Genomic DNA, 18,313 nt, shown 5'->3' with positions numbered 1-18,313 from the left:
ATCAAAGGTCACAGACAAAAGGATCTGATCTGCTTCCGGTTTAAACAGAGAAAAAGAGAGCAGGGTCAGAACAACTCCAAAATGTCATTAAGGAGAAACATTCCTTATTAAAAAGGATCCATGCCGTTGTCTTGAACCACGTTTTTGCTTAATAAAAAAGTTGTTGTGGCGATAACACCTAGATAGACACTAATGAGAAAGAGGTTTTTTTTTGTTTTGTTTTTTTTAAATAAAAGGAGTTCTAAAGGTCCACAAAAGCCAGAGATATGGAGCTACTGGAGGAAATGCGTTGGCCCTTTTTAGCTCTGGTATTTTAGGTTTTTCGTCCTCAGAGATTTCTCTCCTGTAAAAGAAGCAACTGGAAGACACTGTGAGTGGCTTTACCTTTTGATGGCTGGGGGACTCCAGGGGGTGGTGTTTGACTTTGTGCTCCCTTTCTGTAATCTCCCTCATCTTCATGTTAACCTGCAGAAGAAACAATGATATTCAGTACGTTTACATTACTCAGAGAAACCAGGTTATGCAGATAATTGCAAAAAAAGGGCTTAAATGCTCTGTAGTAACCTGGCTAATGTAAATCTGCATATCCATGCAACAGGTCAGTGATCACATTTCTCCCCTACTATCAACCTTCTTCTTTGGTATACGTTAGTATCAGAGCAGACAGACAGCTCTTTCTCACAGCGCAAAGTGTCTGAATTTTACAAATAGCAGTGCATTTAGCCATGGAAACAGAGTTATTTCTGGAGGCTAGTTTGTGCTAGTCCAACAAAACAAAAAGTTTGAAACTTTAGCTCTCTGTGATGGACGCTTATCAATGCTTTCTGATAATTTATAGGCTCAAAATGGAACAGATTATATGCCCCCACTTGAACTAACACCATAAAAACTGTCCATTACAAACGGACACATTCCTTCTCCCGGACAGTGATGGTGTGGGACATCACGATGATTAATGTACATACTCCCATCACGGCTTTAGCTGCCTCAGGCCTTCAACCCATCGAAAGATGAGTGCAACATGAGCCTCTTGTGTGTGTACCCGATCCACACATCGATCTGTTGGTCCGTCTCTGAGCACCAGTGACATACAGGCCTCAAGAAAACAAGTGGGCCACTGTCGCTTATAATGTCAGCGTGAAACAAATTATTCAACCCAAATTGTACATTGTGTGTGAGTGGCAGCCTAGGGTCATAATCAGCTAGACATCTAGGGAATAAAAAGGCTGGACTGTGCAAGATGTATGAAACACTGTTGCTGTGAAAAGTTTAATATGTGCCGCTGCGTTTCTTTTATTGTATCTGCACTGCTTGTCTGTGCTGTGTGAGTGTCTGTGTGTTCCAACCTTGTTGATCCAGAAGACCATAGCGTCTTCCAGATCGAAGGGCAGCTCCTTGGAGGCACTGAAGGTAGAGAAGCGCTTGACAGAAGCCACCACTTTCTCGATGCTGATCATCTCCACTGTGTAAGCCATCATCAGGGCATCGATCATGGGCATGTGAGCACTCTAGGGGACGGAGAAATAGATGGGAGGACAATTTAATTTCATTAGCTTTTTCCCTGGTTTCCAATGCAATTAAGACCAAAGGAAAGAAAAAAAGATGAAATTGCAATCTGATGCAGATTTTACCCAAACAACATAAAACACTATGGAGATTATTGGTGTGGAATATGATCTAATGTACGGGTTTACTTTGTAATTCCAGCAAATGAGGACTTTGAATAAATGTATATTCCTAGTCCTCATTTCCCACTGAAGCTTCAATGCCCCAAAAATGTTATTCAAGATAGCCCTAATACCCTCCTAATAAAAACTGACCAATCACCACCAATTGGAGACATCACACCACAGCTCCCTCTGGAGCCACAAAGGCTTCATACAGCTTTTTTCACATATCCAGTAGTACTCCCCAAGTCTTATAAACAGACTTTGATGTAAAATCAGTTCCCCTAGTGTTCATTATGAACATCCTTCAGACATGTTTGGACGACACTTTATAAGATTTTGTTTGTTTCAAGCATATCCCGGTCAATAATTTTGCCGGTAATTAACCATCATTTGAAGGTCATATTCTGTAATAATTAAGAATAAAAATATTCAGTGACCAGTGGCTTCTGGGATGTAACATCCACTATCAGGTCTGGATAAATGGATGAGATTAATGGATAACGATGGGGTCTAATTCAAAACTCTAGTGGGATAATCCTGAATATTTTATACACAACTGTGTGGCTTTAAATGAGGTGCCACAGTTCAATCAAAGGTGTCACCTCTTATTGAGCACAATTTGTGTCCGCCATAAACTGCTCTCTATATCCTAATGAAATCAAGAGGCCCAGCTGGGGTATCCCTACTCAAAGTGGCCCAACACCTGGTGCCTACCAGTAAAAACATTGGTTCTTGATAGCCAGGGTGGGATTATCATAGGTGAAATACTAATACATCTTTGTCCCCAGCTAGCAAAAACCCAATTTTGGTAGTCAGCCTCTTTTTCTAAATCTCATTCTATGGAAAAGTCTATTCTACCCCTTTTCCGCTGGCCAAAAAAACCCACTAACACCTGGCTTTTTTCTGCAGTGGGAAAGGTTACAAAGGTTACACTTCCCAGACAAATGACTCTCCAGTAGGCACGTGTATTTATTGGCCATAGCTCCGATCGGCAGTAATGAAAACAGGAAACCCAGGTAGACGTGGCGAAGGTATCAAGTGAATATACAGCAGAGTTTGCAGTTTTGTGGACTGTACCGAAAAGCTGTAGCAGGAAAAGTTAACACCCGTTTTTCGTGACGTCGAACGTGACACAACCCAAAAAAACAGTCCATCGGCTAGTTTTAGCGGGTTTACCCATGTTTAAAAAAAACACATACACGATAATTTGGGCGGAAATAGGGTATTACTAAAGAAGTTTTCATAATACTGCAGCACCTGAATCCATTACAGAACAAATACATACATGTCATTGTTTCAGTCAGTGCTTTGTGTAACATGCTGCAGGCCTAATCCAATTGGTGATGGAAGTGCACAGAGATTAGGCTGGTTAACACAGCGAATGAGAGCTATTCAGAGCTTTCACCACAGCACGACCTACATGGACACTGACAATAACAGTGAAAATATACTTGTATACAATATACTAAAAAAAAAGGTGTACCGCATTTATCACCCAAGACGTGTCAATAAGTAGTGCTCAATAAATGAACAAAAGGGAAAATATAACAGCATGATGTGCCGTTTAATCTGTTGTTCTCCTCCAACAATCACTCTGCCCTTTATCAGTGCAGCGTGGAGCCCCACAGAGAGGGCTGCTGTTGCCCTGAGCGGTCTGTTAGTATGACAGACAGCGTGCATGCACACACACACACAAAAGGTTTATGTGGACTCAAGAGAATGGCTAGCTTCTTAAGGTTTTATGTTGCCCCAACAAGAGTCAGACAAGATGCAGGGGAACTGTCTGCAGTGCAAAATCCATTTCATTCCTAGACACACAGTAGTGTACAAAAATGTGGGTTGCCTTGGAAACGCCTTGTCAAGTCAGCAAACTAGGAGGGGGGAGGGGGGGTTCCAAGGTCTATCAGAGATAAGCTGTGTCCTGCTCAGGATTTTCCATCTCCTGTACTGGGCTTTGTGTCTGGCTGCTTACACACAGGCCTGCGTGGATTATTTTGTCAGGCTGCTAGCAGGAAAAGCAGACGCACATCCCTGACTAGCCACTGACTGCAGGGAGGAGGCCTGCTCAACACTATTGCTGGTTTCCATGGTAACAATAGGGTATGACGATGGCTGAAAGCAAGTGAGCTGGTTGACGTTCAAGTGCTCTTAGTGAAATTGTGAGACATCGGATCTCATTGCTACACGGGGGGGAATGGGCGTGCTGCTCTGAACTTTATCACTACGCTGTGACATGGTGCTGCTGATGACCTACAGGATGTGGGTTACACACCGACGACATTTCACCCGTTTAAGAGGCTGATGTGTAAAAATATTACAGCCACCCGTATGATGACTACAGAAAGAGTCAGCAGAGCCAATCCCCCTGGCAGGGAAGCAAGGCTGGATGAAAGGCATTTAAACTGGGCATTCAAGGACAAAAGGGGAAGAGTTTTAAGCGCCAGCATTTAGTAAATGCATTTAACAGATTGACGAAAAAAGATTTTGGTGAGAAACAACAATAAATAAAATCCATTCTTAGAAGTATGAGCGCAAGAGTAACCCTCTTAACACGGATGATTAAACTGCCTGGTCTGAGAGGGGGGAGGCACGGGCCTCAATTTTTATATTAGATTTTGTATCTTTTTTGTTTTTCAAATGAACTAAATAGAAAGTTGACAGAGTAATAAAATATCAGTTAGTTCCATATGTAAAAACTGCAGCGGAGAAGACGCTTATTGACATGAGGTTAAAGCAATGTCCAAAATGTATTTTATGTTGTTCATATTGTAAGATAATATAAATAACTAATAAATAACTTTAGTTCTAATGAAACTGCAGCTGAGTAGTAGTTTTAAGCTTTTTTTTTTTTTTTTAAAGTGAAAATGTATCGTAGTCCACCTCAACATCCTGTTGAAAATGTGAATACACTGGTGCATTAATAATGACATGCCTTAATCTAGGTTAGGAATGTTTAACTGAAACCGTTAACTATTTGAGAGCTTATAAAAAAGACCAGCCTTACAATATAAAGAGCCCATACAAAATGAGAACAGGTTCTAATATTTGGCTAACAACAGGAGAAAAAAATAGACGTTAAAAACTATTAACTGCTATTACGATCAAAAATAAGTGTAGCCCAAAACATCCTGAGACAGACTGGAAACAACATTGCCATAGCAAAGTAACATACACATCGCAAACCCTAATCACCACATCTTGCATCCTGGAACACAACTAGCATGAGGAACAGTCAAATCTACCTCTTAATTTGAATAAAAAAAATGATAAGGGTGCAGTCAAATCCTCTGGACATTGTTTCACTAAGTCAAGCTGCAAAACGTGTCTGAAAGTCACTTATATGCAGTGTATGATGTGAAACAATTGCAAATTAACTAAAATGTCATGCCTGTCCAGGTTTTAAAATGACTCTAAACAGAAGCTTCCCAGTGTCTCAAACACCTGTGGCTGAGATTGATTGCTGGGTAAGGATAAAAGCAGTAGCCTATTCCACTGATTTCACTATGGTAAGATAATAGATCAGAAGCAGGAAGAGCTGTGAATGTTACAGGTAATGTGCAAAGTTGTTATAGCTTCTGGCCTGATTTCCTTCTTCACTGACAAGTGCAATCTGTGCTACAAGTTACATTTGGTAAAAGCGACATCAACATCATGGCCTGCCTGGTGCTGCATGTTTCTGTAAACAATAGGAGTATAAACATATCAGTAATATCGACTTTTAATTCCAGCAAGAGCAGCAGTTTAAGTTGAAAATGGTCAGTTGGTGTCCACAGTGATCGAAAAACCCTTATTTTAAAGGCAACTACCAACATGTCTATCCACTCACCATTTTGATGGGCACACAGGCAAGGTCTTCATCTGTGACAGGTGTATCGTCACTTTCCACAACATAAATGCCCTTTCTGGACAGAGATTGGATGACGGACATGTGGGACTGAAGAGACGCTGCCTGCTCCGTCTTGAGGACGAGGGCGCAGACACGGCAGTAGAGCTCGCAGGACAGCAGCAGGCGGATGACAGGCGGCTTGATGTGTTCCTGCTCGTACTGGTCTGTGTAGAACGGGTCCCTTAAGTCCTCTGGAATATGGTCTGCAATGGAGAGAAGGGTTAGGTGAACCATGTGGCATTGGCATGTGTAGTTTAGCTTTCAAAATTATGAAACGGATTGAAGACAGCCATATGGGTTTAGTTGACAAGATAACAATATAGTAAGATACTGTACAGCGACGCCGGAATAAGATGATGGTGCTTGGCAAGCACCTTAAACTTAAAACATCTCTGTCAGCCTCAGCCTACACCCATCAAACCTCTACAGTATCAACAGGCTACAGGAATGCGACAACTTTCAACGTAACGTATTTGTTCTATGCCGACTTCAGTTTACTTGGAGCAAACATGGCCATTTGTAAGTGTAAGTCACAGCTTATTGCCTCAGGAGTACATTGTGAAACAGATCCTTGCTAAGTCAAGTCCTGAGAGCAGGCCTCTCAGGTGACACAGCGGGCTTTACCAGCACTAACTAAAAAATACTGCAGCCACAAAAAACTAAAACAAAACAATGACCTATACAAGATATTCTGTTGCTTTGGATGTGAAGTCACTCTCAATACCAGAACTCACAGCCATATAAGGGCAAGAGTCGAAGCATTTGACTTCAGGCATGCACAAACCAAATTTATACTACAATATAAGCCACACAATGAGGCTCAAAATAGGTCTAAAATCACACACAAAACATGTCCAAAATCCTGCAATACACAAAACGGTGTAGTGATACAAAGAACCCTGTTCTGTTGAATGTGTTTTGAACTGTGCCTGAGCTCCAGTAATGCAGCATAAGCAGGAAATGTGTGTACTGTATGTGATGTGTTCTTAGTGTCTGCTCTCACTGGCGGGATAAAAGGGAGCCACTCGGCAGCAATCTCCTGCTCACAAGGCTCACACAAGACGGCAGGCAGGCAGCTTCTTCTAGCTGGTTTTGTAGATGATAATACATGAATCACAAATGTTGTAGTGCACAAGTGAGAAGGCAACAAACTAGATTTTGAGAAATATATCAAATGTGTTGGCAAAGAATAATAGCAAAGACAATCACAATGTCAGTTGAGCTGCCCAGTTCTGTACAATTGAGATTCTGCTTTCCAGTCACAACTCCTAGGGAAAAACATTTTTATTAAAAATGTATCCTCTGTAATTCACGTGCCGTGTTCATTCATGTACGTATGATAGCTTTTGTGGTAGGGTGATACACTGATAAGTGCGAGATTGTTTTAATGGTTGTCATATATTTTATTTTGTGGCGATTCTTTAGTTAGTTGCATACATTTGTGGTGTTACCCTTCGGTGCTCCAACGGTAGCTTGTAACCAAGGTGTATTTTTTAAATCCAAAGATACTACAGAATGTGACCATTTATTAAGTACATTAAATGTTTACTCAGAACTAAGGTTGGATAAGATCACATACTTATCAAGGAGGAGATGTCCTAGTTTCTAACACAAATTTAGGCTTTGCTTAGGAGGAATCACACAAAATGTGTTGCTCTTCTCCCTTCAGACAATGTTTCTGGTTTTCTGCCTGTGCACAAATCACATGGTCATCAGTCTTGTCATTTGCTGATGCAACTAAAGCTGCAGACACACAGACCAGGTGGCCGACCCTCGGCAGAAAAGGCAGTTGGACTGATCAGTCTCCCCGAGTTGGTCAAAAAAGTGCCTCGGAACACACCAAAGCGACGAGACGTAATATTGGCGCGTTTATGCCACCTCGGAACAACAGGGACCGCCCCCGTGATTACGTTATTTTTCCGACTACCAGCGTTCACATGGTTAGGATGGTCGGGATGCGTGTTCTTCTTCTTCTGTTATATTGGCGTTTGGCATAACAACTTGTTGCATGACTGCCACCAACTGTTGGCCGTAGCCTAGAGCATCAGGTGTGTGAAAACATGGAGGCCACAATAATTTGCTGCCGTTTTCTTATGCGAGCATACAAACAGCACATCGTCAGGTGTATCTGCAGGACAACGAACGGGAAAGGACACGGATATGGTGTTGTTTTTTTTATACATAGGCCTATTTATGAATAATTTGAAACATGTTATGTCTGTGTATGTTTCTCAGCAGAGGCGTTTATCCACAATAAATAAGTTTATTGTCATTGAAATATGTTCAGTGAACCAAAGTCGCCTACATCAAACGTCAGTTGTCAACAACGCGTCACCAACTGGGAAACTCGGTTAGCAAAATCTGGCCCGAGTTTCCCACCTCTGATTCCCACAGGAAGGGACGTGAATGATGACGTTTTCACTCGGAAAAACGTTTTTCCGATGTCCATGAATGCACGGAGTCTCCATAATAGCAGGCGGCGCTAATCTGTATTGTCTCCCAAAAATGAAAACCGGCAGCTGATTGGATGAACGCGTCACGTGGGTCTGGTATCTCCGGAAATTCAAAGACGGACTGTCATGGCAGCTTGTTCAGAATACGATCTCATATTGTCCTACAATAGTTCACCGCAACATGTTTCTGAAAACATTTTAAGCGAGAAATGCCATGCAGTTGCTGAATCTGTCTTCATTTCAGTCAGACAAAGGTCAGTTTAAGAGATTTGTCAGATTTTGAGAGACTCTAGTCACGCTGATTCTGCTCCCCGTTTCTGGGTTAGCACTCCACCAACCAGATGGGTCATTTGAGTCCGAGTGCCGGCAGTGCCCGCCCTGCTGAATATACATGTCATATTGGCCAAAATGAATGCCGACGGCCCCTCGAACGGACGACGGCATTGAACACACCAAACAGACTTGAGTCACTGACCTCGCCAGACTTAGATTATCGGCTCTGTGTGTCCGGGGCTTTAGAAAGTAGAGTAGGATGTCCCAAACCTTAGGATCGGCTCGGGACATCTCTATTAGGAAGTAATTAGGAGCCTTTGGTTTGATACATCAAATCTCCCTGGCAATACAACTATGAAGATTTTTTTGTCATGTAAGAGGTATAAACTGAAATTGGCAATCTCAATACGATTAACCATGCAGCCCTTATGTCAGTATCTGATAATGCCCATACTGCACACTGTATTCCACAGGCATTACAACAACACAGGCTTCACCACTATGCTGTCTGCCGCCATACACATGGTACATAAAAGTATGTAATTGCACAACAGCATTAATCTATTATGCACAGCATTAATCTATTATGTACAACACCCAGCAGTGTGAGTCATTCCTGGAGAGCTGTGTCCAAGTATATAAACACATTAGAACAGTGGGAATGATTGTTTATGGAAACAAAGGGGTCTAGCTGGGGCGAGACTTCACGTTTGACTTCCTTCTACAGACAGTGATGTCGTGTGGCAGTTGCCCCCCACCCTCCTGCCACCAGGAGCCAGGCTAAAACAAATTACTAACTGGGATGGGGTGGAGCATGAGGATAGTGTCTGGCAGAAAGACCCAGGATGTGCTACAGCAGAGTCAGCCAGCCATGATCAGCACCACAACACGATCGGCACAAGCAGGGGAGCGCAAGCTAAGGACCAGCAATGTGCCTGAACCCAGAGCAGGTGCTCACTCTCGCTGGCGTTGTGTCTGGCTGTCTGTCGCTCAGGCTGGGAGCAGCTGTGACACACGCAGAGGAGAGTAAGACAGGAGAGCATGTATACAAACACAGACATGCATGATCAAAGACTTAGCAGTGAACACACGCTGATGAATACACACCAATTGCACCTGAATCCGTGACAACCCCCCCCCCCCAACATCACGAGATGGCTGTACTTATTTAAAATGGAACTACGTCACTTCAACGTACTGGTCGTGTCTGTCAGTCATTGCATGAGCCAAGCAAACAACTGTGCAGCATTAGCAACGTACTGTAGCAGACACCATATGAACCATAGGGTGAAAATCAAATGGGTCCAGTATATTCAGTTCCCATGAGAGGAAGATAATTGCAGCTGCACCTGAAAGTTGCCTCCCTGTGGGCTGCTAAAGCTTTGGGGCCAATGCATGCTTTCTATCGTAACTGAACAGCATCTCCACCCAAGTTAATTTGTGATGCATCATTTTTGTTTGTACAGAAATGTTGTTAGGCTCCATCTTTAAGCCTGCATAGTTAGTCAGGGCCTATGATGACAGACAGTGAACTGAGTAAGCAAATGCCTACGAGCTTCGGTATGAACTCTGAGAAAATATGAGCCTAAGTAATGAACTGGAGAGCAAATAAGGTTTAGAGCAAAACGCTGGGCTAAAAAAAAAAAAACCTAGATTACCATTAAAACTCCAATCTTACGGTCAGTTGTTTAATATGAATGCTTCAGCCGCAATAGGAATTTTGTGTAATGACAACAGATGTATAAGAGACCGCAGAATACAAAGGAAAGCTTGTATGAGCCTCTGAAATAATGAGATGATTTGACCAGAGACTACACTGATGCAACAAACATGCAAAGCAGTGAATGATGAGCCTTGTGCATCAGATAGCTGAGGCTTACTGACTACGCTTAACTTCTACGATAAGGAGACCCCGTGTAGCAAACCAAAAGGTAAATAGCAACCCTGCAGTAAAACAATGGCAGCTTGCTGTGATGTTAATCCTGCAACTTCTTCGGACGCATAACTAAACACCTGCCATACAGTCAGGAGGTTCCCCATTGCCATGTCTGAGTTTAGGGGTAAACAATTTATTATGTAAGCAAAGGCTCTCAGAAAAAAAAAATTGCCAACATTCTCACACATTTTTTCCCCCCTCATGGTTAACATATAGGTATGCACAAAGAAACAATGGACTACACAGACTATGATAATTCATAGTATATCTTCTAATCTGAAAACATGCCAACACTTGCTGGAGATATGAAGGGTGAAAGTCTCAGTTTGTCTACAGAAGAAGTGAGTGCTTCAACTAGAATTTCACCAGCCACACTCACAATTTCACTAAGGATTTCATATTCTTCCTCAACGAGAGCTCCTAATGATGGCTGGTTACCTGCTATAAAACAAGGAAAGTTGCATGCAAAAGGGGGCAAAAAATCATCTACATTTGACTGTTCATTGCCGTTATCTTCCAACTGCTAATGAAAGGTTCACACTCACTAACCCTAACCCACTGGCTAGAACACCATAACAGCCATCCACCACTAGTGTAGTTCCAACACCTATCGATCAATGTTTTGTATCCTGGTCAGAACCACTGTGTACCAATGAGATAGAGCTAGCTGCACTAGTTGCGTTTGCAGTAAATGTTATCGATACAATCAATTGGCAGTATCAGGCAACTGGGTTAACCAGAGAAGTGTTTCTAATATTTTGGCTATCCCGTTTATATCAATCAGGGTAGACTTAAAGTGTAACTCTCGCCAAAATGCAACCTAGGGTCTTTTTGTGAATGTACCGAGTCAAACTTTCATTTAAAAGCATATTTAGGACGGAATCTCCACGTTTAAGATTTACCGTATGTTCGGTCAAATGGCCTTTTGAATGGGAGTGCTAGGGGCACTTTTATGCTAGCCTCAAAATAGCTATTTTTAAAACACTAAGAAGGCTCGACACAACATGAAACTTTGCTCGAAGTATGACCAGGGGCTCTACACCTTAACGAAAGCATTCACAATATTGTTTGTGTACACAGAGTTTACTAAAAAAGGTTTTGAGCAACTCACTGTAGCTGTTGTTCTTCCGGTCGCCGTCTATCGAGCCAGTCAAAAATAGTCGAGGGAGGAGAGTAAAGATGGAAAGCTCCAAAAGCTTGGTTCCATATAAATGCACGGATAATTTGTTGTTTTGTCGTTAGTGAAACACAATATTGACCTTATAGTTGAAAAAGGAGCCTCATATAGGAATGACATTTCCTCCTATAGAGTCCGTTCATTCGCATTCGGAGAGCGCCTATTTTTGACTGGGAAAATGGCGGATAGCGTAAACAACTGCTAACATGAGTTGCTCAAAACCTTTTTTAGTAAACTCTGGGAACACAAACAATGTTGTCAATGCTTTCGTTAAGGTGTAGAGCCCCTGGTCATACTTCGAGCAAAGTTTCATGTTGTGTCGAGCCTTCTTAGTGTTTTAAAAATAGCTATTTTGAGGCTAGCATAAAAGTGCCCCTAGCACTCCCATTCAAAAGGCCATTTGACCGAAAAACGAAAACACGGTAAATCTTAAAAGTGGCGATTCTGTCCTAAATGTGCTTTTAAACGAAAGTTTGACTCGGGTACATTCACAAAAAGACCCTAGGTTGCATTTTGGCGAGAGTTACACTTTAACAACTAACAGAACCACAGAATACAGCCATCAAAATGAATGTAACACTGAACCAATATCTCTCTAAAGCATTTCAATACAAAACTAACATATTAACCTTCATGAAGGTAGGATTTATTGCAAATGTGCTATATTGGTCGGTATATCGGTCACAAATTTTCAAGGGAATATTATACTAAAGACACTTCCAACTTTGGAAGATATCCACTTAATTTGACTAACTCAGACTGCTGAATCCTCATACTAGCTTCAGATAAACTTCTTAATACAGTAGAGTGAGCACTGTGGATTTGACCTCCATCAATTACATAGAAAGCATTAGAAGATATTTAATGGCCCTTCGAAACAGGAAGAATAATTACAGCAAGCAAAACCTGTTTCAATGTTCATTTTGTCACCTGACTATTGTTTCTAGACAGACTTGAAATGTTCTTGTAATCTATAGTAAATGTATCTAGGCTACACATAAATTTTTTTTTAAAAAAGTAGCTCTATTCATCATGCACTTGACCAGCTGCGCCCAGTGAAAGAAAATGGACTTAGGATATTGACTACATAACAGAAGATAAGCAGTGCTAGTGCTGTTTTTTTTTGTTTTTTTTAAGGTTGCTAGATCTGCAGCCACAAGGAAATTACTCTTTAAGGGTTGTCCTAACATTCATACAATTCATCTCAGGCATGAAATTTGTTCAACACTCCACTGTTGCAAGTACAGACAAGACAGGAGAGTTTAAGTGACTGGCAGTACAGAGCAGTATGTCCCATGCTCTGAGTCCAGTCTAACAAATACAGCCTAATCCTCAGTGCCTGTCACTCAGCCTGATTTGGGTTCAATCTCACTGGCCAACCGACAAGAATGAAAGGATCTGGTGAGTCAGTGAGGGAAGCTTCAGTTGCCAAGTGTCATGGGGGAATTAGTGTTGGCCCAAGTGCACACATACATAAATATTCTCCATTCCCATCTATGTTTCACCACTGAAGCTCCACACAATTTGCTGTTGTATGTGGATACAAGTAAACACATTGTTCCAACAATGACATCTTAATTTAACTATGAGAATATGAGCAAAATGTGCTGCAGATAGTGTTATCTTGGGTTCTATTACACTCCCTGTGTATAAATGTGATAACCTGTTAAATATGTAATGGAAGATATATAGATATTATTTAGTAAGTAAGTCATATAGCCAACTGTAAAGTACCTAACATTTGTGTAGCGTGAATGTAAATGTAATCACTTACCAATGCCATAGGCTTTGGCAAACAGCCACCGCAGGTTGGCAGCTATTTTTGCTCTGGCGGAATCATACATTTCCAACGGTACGACGTCTATCGTGCCTTCTGCAACCCCAGCCAGATCCACTTTTCTCCTTGTACTGTCCCCGCCAGCACACAACTCAACATCCATCCTTAAAAATAAAAATACAGTCACAATTATGCTGAACATACTGCTGAGTAGGGGACACAGTCAAATAAAAAGGACATATCCATCCACAATATAGCCTACTTAGTTGCAAACTAGATGAGCTAGACGCTCTATTAAAATGATTATTCAATAAATAGTTAAATAAAATCCTCTTCTTGTGTTTGTTGATTATTAAGGAAAATACTGTTTTAGGTGCTTCTGTTAATTATCCCTTTAGTAGTCAATTAGGCTTACATCTGGTGGTTGAGACAGACCCACCAAAGTACTACCCTTGCAGGCATGATCACATTCATTATGTCGAAGATTGATGACAGGAGAAAGTGTCTTTGCAGTACTTTGTACTTCACACGTGTACTGTACTTGTCCACAACTGCAGAGCAAAATGTATCTGATGCTGGTCAGTAACTTTTTCTAGTCCTAATAAATATCACATTTGCTTAAACCAAAATCACTTGCATAAATCACAATTTGACCACAAAGAGCCTAAGGTACTTGACAGATAGTTGATAAAGCTAACTACTCACACTGATAAGACAGACAACCTCAAACCCAGCAACAAAACCAAAAAGAACTCATAACTAAATAAGATTGTATTTGCAGTCTCAGTGATTTACTTCAAATCTTTTAATTAATTTGGATTATATTTCTGTTTGGTTTTTAGTCAGTTCTCTCTTGAAGCATTTTGTAACTTTGTTTGGAAATGTGCTCTGCAATTTAAAAAAAAATATGTTTACTATTACAGACCATCTGCATTAGCTCTAAGTCCGGCAAACTTATATTTCTAATCAGTGCCTAAATGAAACTCAGAGCACTTTCGATTTCCCCTTCAGGCTGATGTCTTGCCTAGACATTTCAATCGCACTATTACAGTGGCCACTTTGATACACTTCAACACGCAGGACAAAACTTCTTTCTAAAATTTACAATTACCAAAATCGTAAGAATGTGTCCAACAAAAAAATGTCTACATTAAATTATAATAAGATAGCGATTTTGAGGGAAAAGCATGCATACACCTGCTTAATGTTACACATACTAGCATACTAAAGTCCTTTATTTCGCCAGAAAACTAAAGTTAACCTCGGTAGCTAAGTCTGTACAAGTTCATATTTATATTACCTGTAACGTTAGCATTAACTCAACGTTACCTTACCACCTCACCATTATGTTACCATTAACGGCCCAATGCTGGCTTGATGACCAAGACAGTTCCTTGCTAGAACTAGATTAGCTAGCTATACTTATAACATTACTATGCTGGTGTTAAGATTACCTAGCTGATTAACGAGCGAACAACCGTCAGGTGACAAGGTACACATTTGCCTAACATTAGCTAGGTTAGCTAAACGGTCATGCATGCAAATGTGAAGCAGCTAACTAACGTTGCCGCGCTAACCGTTAGCTTGCTAGTGTAAGTTACTGTTACGTTACAGGAGCAGCACTGCATTCATCGGCCCCATGAATGACGTTACCTAGCTGGCAAGACATTACCTTGAAAGGTGTGGTGTATATCCGAGTCACCCTTCAATTCCGTCGGGGTAAATAATTATCCAAGGACCTGCCTCGCTTTACAGTGGCCTGCCGTGTAGAAAATACACCAGCAGCAGCGGGGCATCTTAGCCAGCTAATAATGCTAACGTTAGCAGGGAGGCGAGTCTGGATGGTCTCCTCCCAGCAACAAGACCCGATTCGCGGCCTGTGTGACGACCGGTCCACGGCAGGCTTTTAGCAGAAAAAAACACCAGGCAGAAAATGGAGGGCTCTCCAATGTAGAAACACGACGTACAGAGGCTGTTCCGTTTAAAAATCTATCTCTGTACGAGACGCCTCATGTTGGTTATCAGATAAACACATATTTAAGTGACTCGGGCTATTCAGCGAGAACCGGTGGTGTGTTCGCGCTCTGCCCATAGAAATGTAATTTTCATCCCAGCCCTAGTAAATGCAACGATTGCGCATGCGTGATTACCTTCCAGACTGTACTCACTCTATCATTCATATTTCATTAATATTTTTAAAGCTAAAACACCGACTTGGCTCATTTTTGTTATAAAGCTTTGTTTTATTTACCTCCACTAAGTCTAACAACAAGACTCTGGCTAAAATATTTGTTTGATAAGTTGACAAAAACCACTAGCGTGCCCAGTTGTTAGGATGCTTTTAAAATTACGTCTTTACTTCACTATAAACATATCACAATAGGCTATGTCCACGTTTTTGTTGTTGTAGGCCTGTGATGTCCTTGTGACATTGACCAATGATTCCATCTAGTGGCCAACTGTGGTCTCAGAATTTGAAGCAGCAACACTAATTTGTATGCAGTAAAAAAGAAAAAGAAAATTGGTATTATAACCAAAGGTAAAAGTGCGTGATTGAAATGAAATTACAAAACCGAAAATGTAAATAAAAATAAAAAAAGCGTGGTCTGGAAATCTTTCATTCTTTAAACCCTATAATTAAGAAAATAAGGCCTCCATGCTAATGCATCGCATTAACATCGCTATTTAAACATAAAAAAAACAAAAAGGCATTTCTATTTTAAATATATGTAGCAATGAATTTTGATGAATTACCATTTCATTTTATTACAGTTATCACTACACCTCTGTTAACATATCCTGAATGGCTCACAAAGCACCCCAGGGCACTGATCATTTTAACTTCAACTTTAATATCATCACAAAGGGAATTTTGGTTTGCAAAGACCAGCAGGCAGGCAGACAGACACGAACACATTTCTGACACTACTGAAAAAGAGATTTCTAATCTCAATGAGTCTTTACTCCTGGTTAAATTAAGTTAAATCAAATTAAATAAACATAGGTTACAATAATGCACATTGAGCTGCAATCTAGTCCAAGACATAAAAAGCAATAATATATTTCTAAAAAATGAATTATGTTAAAAAATAAATATTTAAAATAAAAAATACCAGATCAAGCCAAACATGGAAACATGTCTACTACTCTGTATAAAAGAAAAAAAGCTAAATACAGTGCAGTTCTACTTAACATAAAGTAGCCTACATGTGCATGTCTCTATTTGCCTACATTGAGGAATGCAGTCATTCAATGGCTACAGGAATAAGAGTCTATTTTTTGAGAGTCAAATTTTATTTGATCTATAAAGCAACTGCACGCACTCAAAAAGTAGAAATTATTTAAAACAAATGTAATAGAGCTGCTATAAAAATGTTAATAGTTACCAGGGAACAAATGAGGAATGAATGAGACACTATCTGTTAGTGAACCATTAGTTAATAATATCTCCTATTCAAATTTTATAGAGAAGCTATTCATTAGTTAATGATTAGTTAATTGAGAAAACAGGGAGGAATGAATCAGGAATGACGTGATAATTAATGAATCAGTACTTATAATTTCTAATGGAGGACTATACTGTATAGTAGATTACAATGAGTTAGAGAACAGCACAAGGGACACACAAAAGGTAAGTATAAGATGATGAAGATAAGGGACTACTTAGTAACTATTTAGTATGTTTCACTTTACTTGGGGGGGGTAAACAACCCCAGTAATTATGTTTAAGTAATTAATAATGAATGAGTCGTTACTAATTTTGTGCCACTCAGCAGCTAGTTCAGAGTACGACTCAATGAGAAAGTGGTCTGTATGATCAATCCACATATATTCTTGAACTAAAAGTACAAAAGTATTAGCATCAAAAATGTATGTAAAGTACCAAAAAATAAAAGTAGTCATTATGCAGAATGACGCATTTCAGAATAAAATATATTATATAATTGGATTATAATTACTGATGCATTAACGTGTTCATCACTTTAATTTTTCAGCTGGTAAAAATGTAGCTAATTTGAATTACTTTACTGCTGGGTAGTGTTATCTATATAATATATCATAATTTATGAGTTGATTTGTATTTTGTATTAATGATCTAAATTTGTAATGTAACTAGTAACTAAAGTAATAAAATTAAGTGGAGTAAAAACTACAATATTTCCCTCTTAGATGTATAAGTATAAGCATAAACTGTTAGTAGTATAATACCCAGGGTCAAAGTACAGAGAGTGTCGTGTCATGTACTGATTGTAAATTTGTGATTTGTACTGGGCTGTAAATAAAATTGAGTGGACCATGAATATTCTCATTCATCTAAGGGACAGGAGACCTAGTCTGTTTTAGAATACTTTCAATACTCACTCAAAGACTTAATCAGATTTACAGACAGACCGGAATTTAACCTAAATCTGATGGGAGTACACCTCTCCTGGGAGTTTTCTGTGTTGTTTACTCAGCACTTCAATGTTGGCTTCTTAACTGCTTGACTCTCCTGAAGGCCAGCAGATAAAATAATATAAAATGCAAACCTGCAGCCTAGTGACAATTCTCACATTTCACATTGTTAAAGGTGCACTATGAGTTCCTACATGGTTTCAGCGCGATTTCATTTTTGTGTCAAATCGTACCTCTCCTTGTTCCGCTAGCTACCTGAATACACTGTGAAAAAGCCCGGTCTCGGGAGACAACACAGGGGTCAAACAAACACTAGAGGCACAGGATAGCCACCAAAATACAACAAAACACTCCAGCCAATCACCGACAAGATGGTTGGGGGAGGGGGTGGGGGTTAGTGACAGTTTAAAGTCATGACAGTAAAGGAAACATGGGGGGAGTGGCGAGCTTGCTCTGTTTTGTTTGAAATTTACTTGGAACGTCAACAGAAGTGACCATGCAGGAACTCAAAGTGCACCTTTTACACCTGTGCTTTTCTTACGGTGGAATGTCAAAGTCTTCTGTGAGCCTTATACCCCGTTTATACGTACATGGTTATTTTGAAAAATGGAGACATGTCCCTTCGTTTACACGCAAACGGAGAATTTGCCTCTGAAAACAATTCTTTCTAAAAAACTCCGGCCAGAGTGGAGATTTTGGCAAACATTGTTTGCACGTTTGCATGTAAACTGAGACAAACGGAGGTT

The 18,313-nt window shown here is 40.3% G+C and overlaps 1 protein-coding gene across 2 annotated transcripts in view; it reads right to left on the bottom strand.

Annotated features, from left to right (window-relative positions):
- The window catches only part of camsap1b (calmodulin regulated spectrin-associated protein 1b), a 29,967-nt gene extending 14,676 nt beyond the window's left edge, over nucleotides 1-15,291 (bottom strand). For both annotated transcript variants that reach the window (XM_078251302.1, XM_078251303.1), the window contains exons 1-5: nucleotides 14,845-15,291; nucleotides 13,170-13,336; nucleotides 5,497-5,759; nucleotides 1,347-1,508; nucleotides 385-465 (exon numbers count right to left, since the gene is read on the bottom strand). In XM_078251302.1, coding sequence (XP_078107428.1) covers nucleotides 385-465; nucleotides 1,347-1,508; nucleotides 5,497-5,759; nucleotides 13,170-13,335 — 672 coding nt within the window. In that variant the 5' untranslated portion in view covers nucleotide 13,336; nucleotides 14,845-15,291. The remainder of the gene's footprint in view (nucleotides 1-384; nucleotides 466-1,346; nucleotides 1,509-5,496; nucleotides 5,760-13,169; nucleotides 13,337-14,844) is intronic.
- Between the last annotated feature and the right edge of the window lie 3,022 nt (nucleotides 15,292-18,313).

This window comes from Sander vitreus, chromosome 5, assembly GCF_031162955.1.
Source record: "Sander vitreus isolate 19-12246 chromosome 5, sanVit1, whole genome shotgun sequence".
NCBI lineage: Eukaryota > Metazoa > Chordata > Actinopteri > Perciformes > Percidae > Sander > Sander vitreus.
The sequence above is the reverse complement of the archived record's forward strand: the minus strand, read 5'-3'. Positions and strand labels throughout refer to the sequence as shown.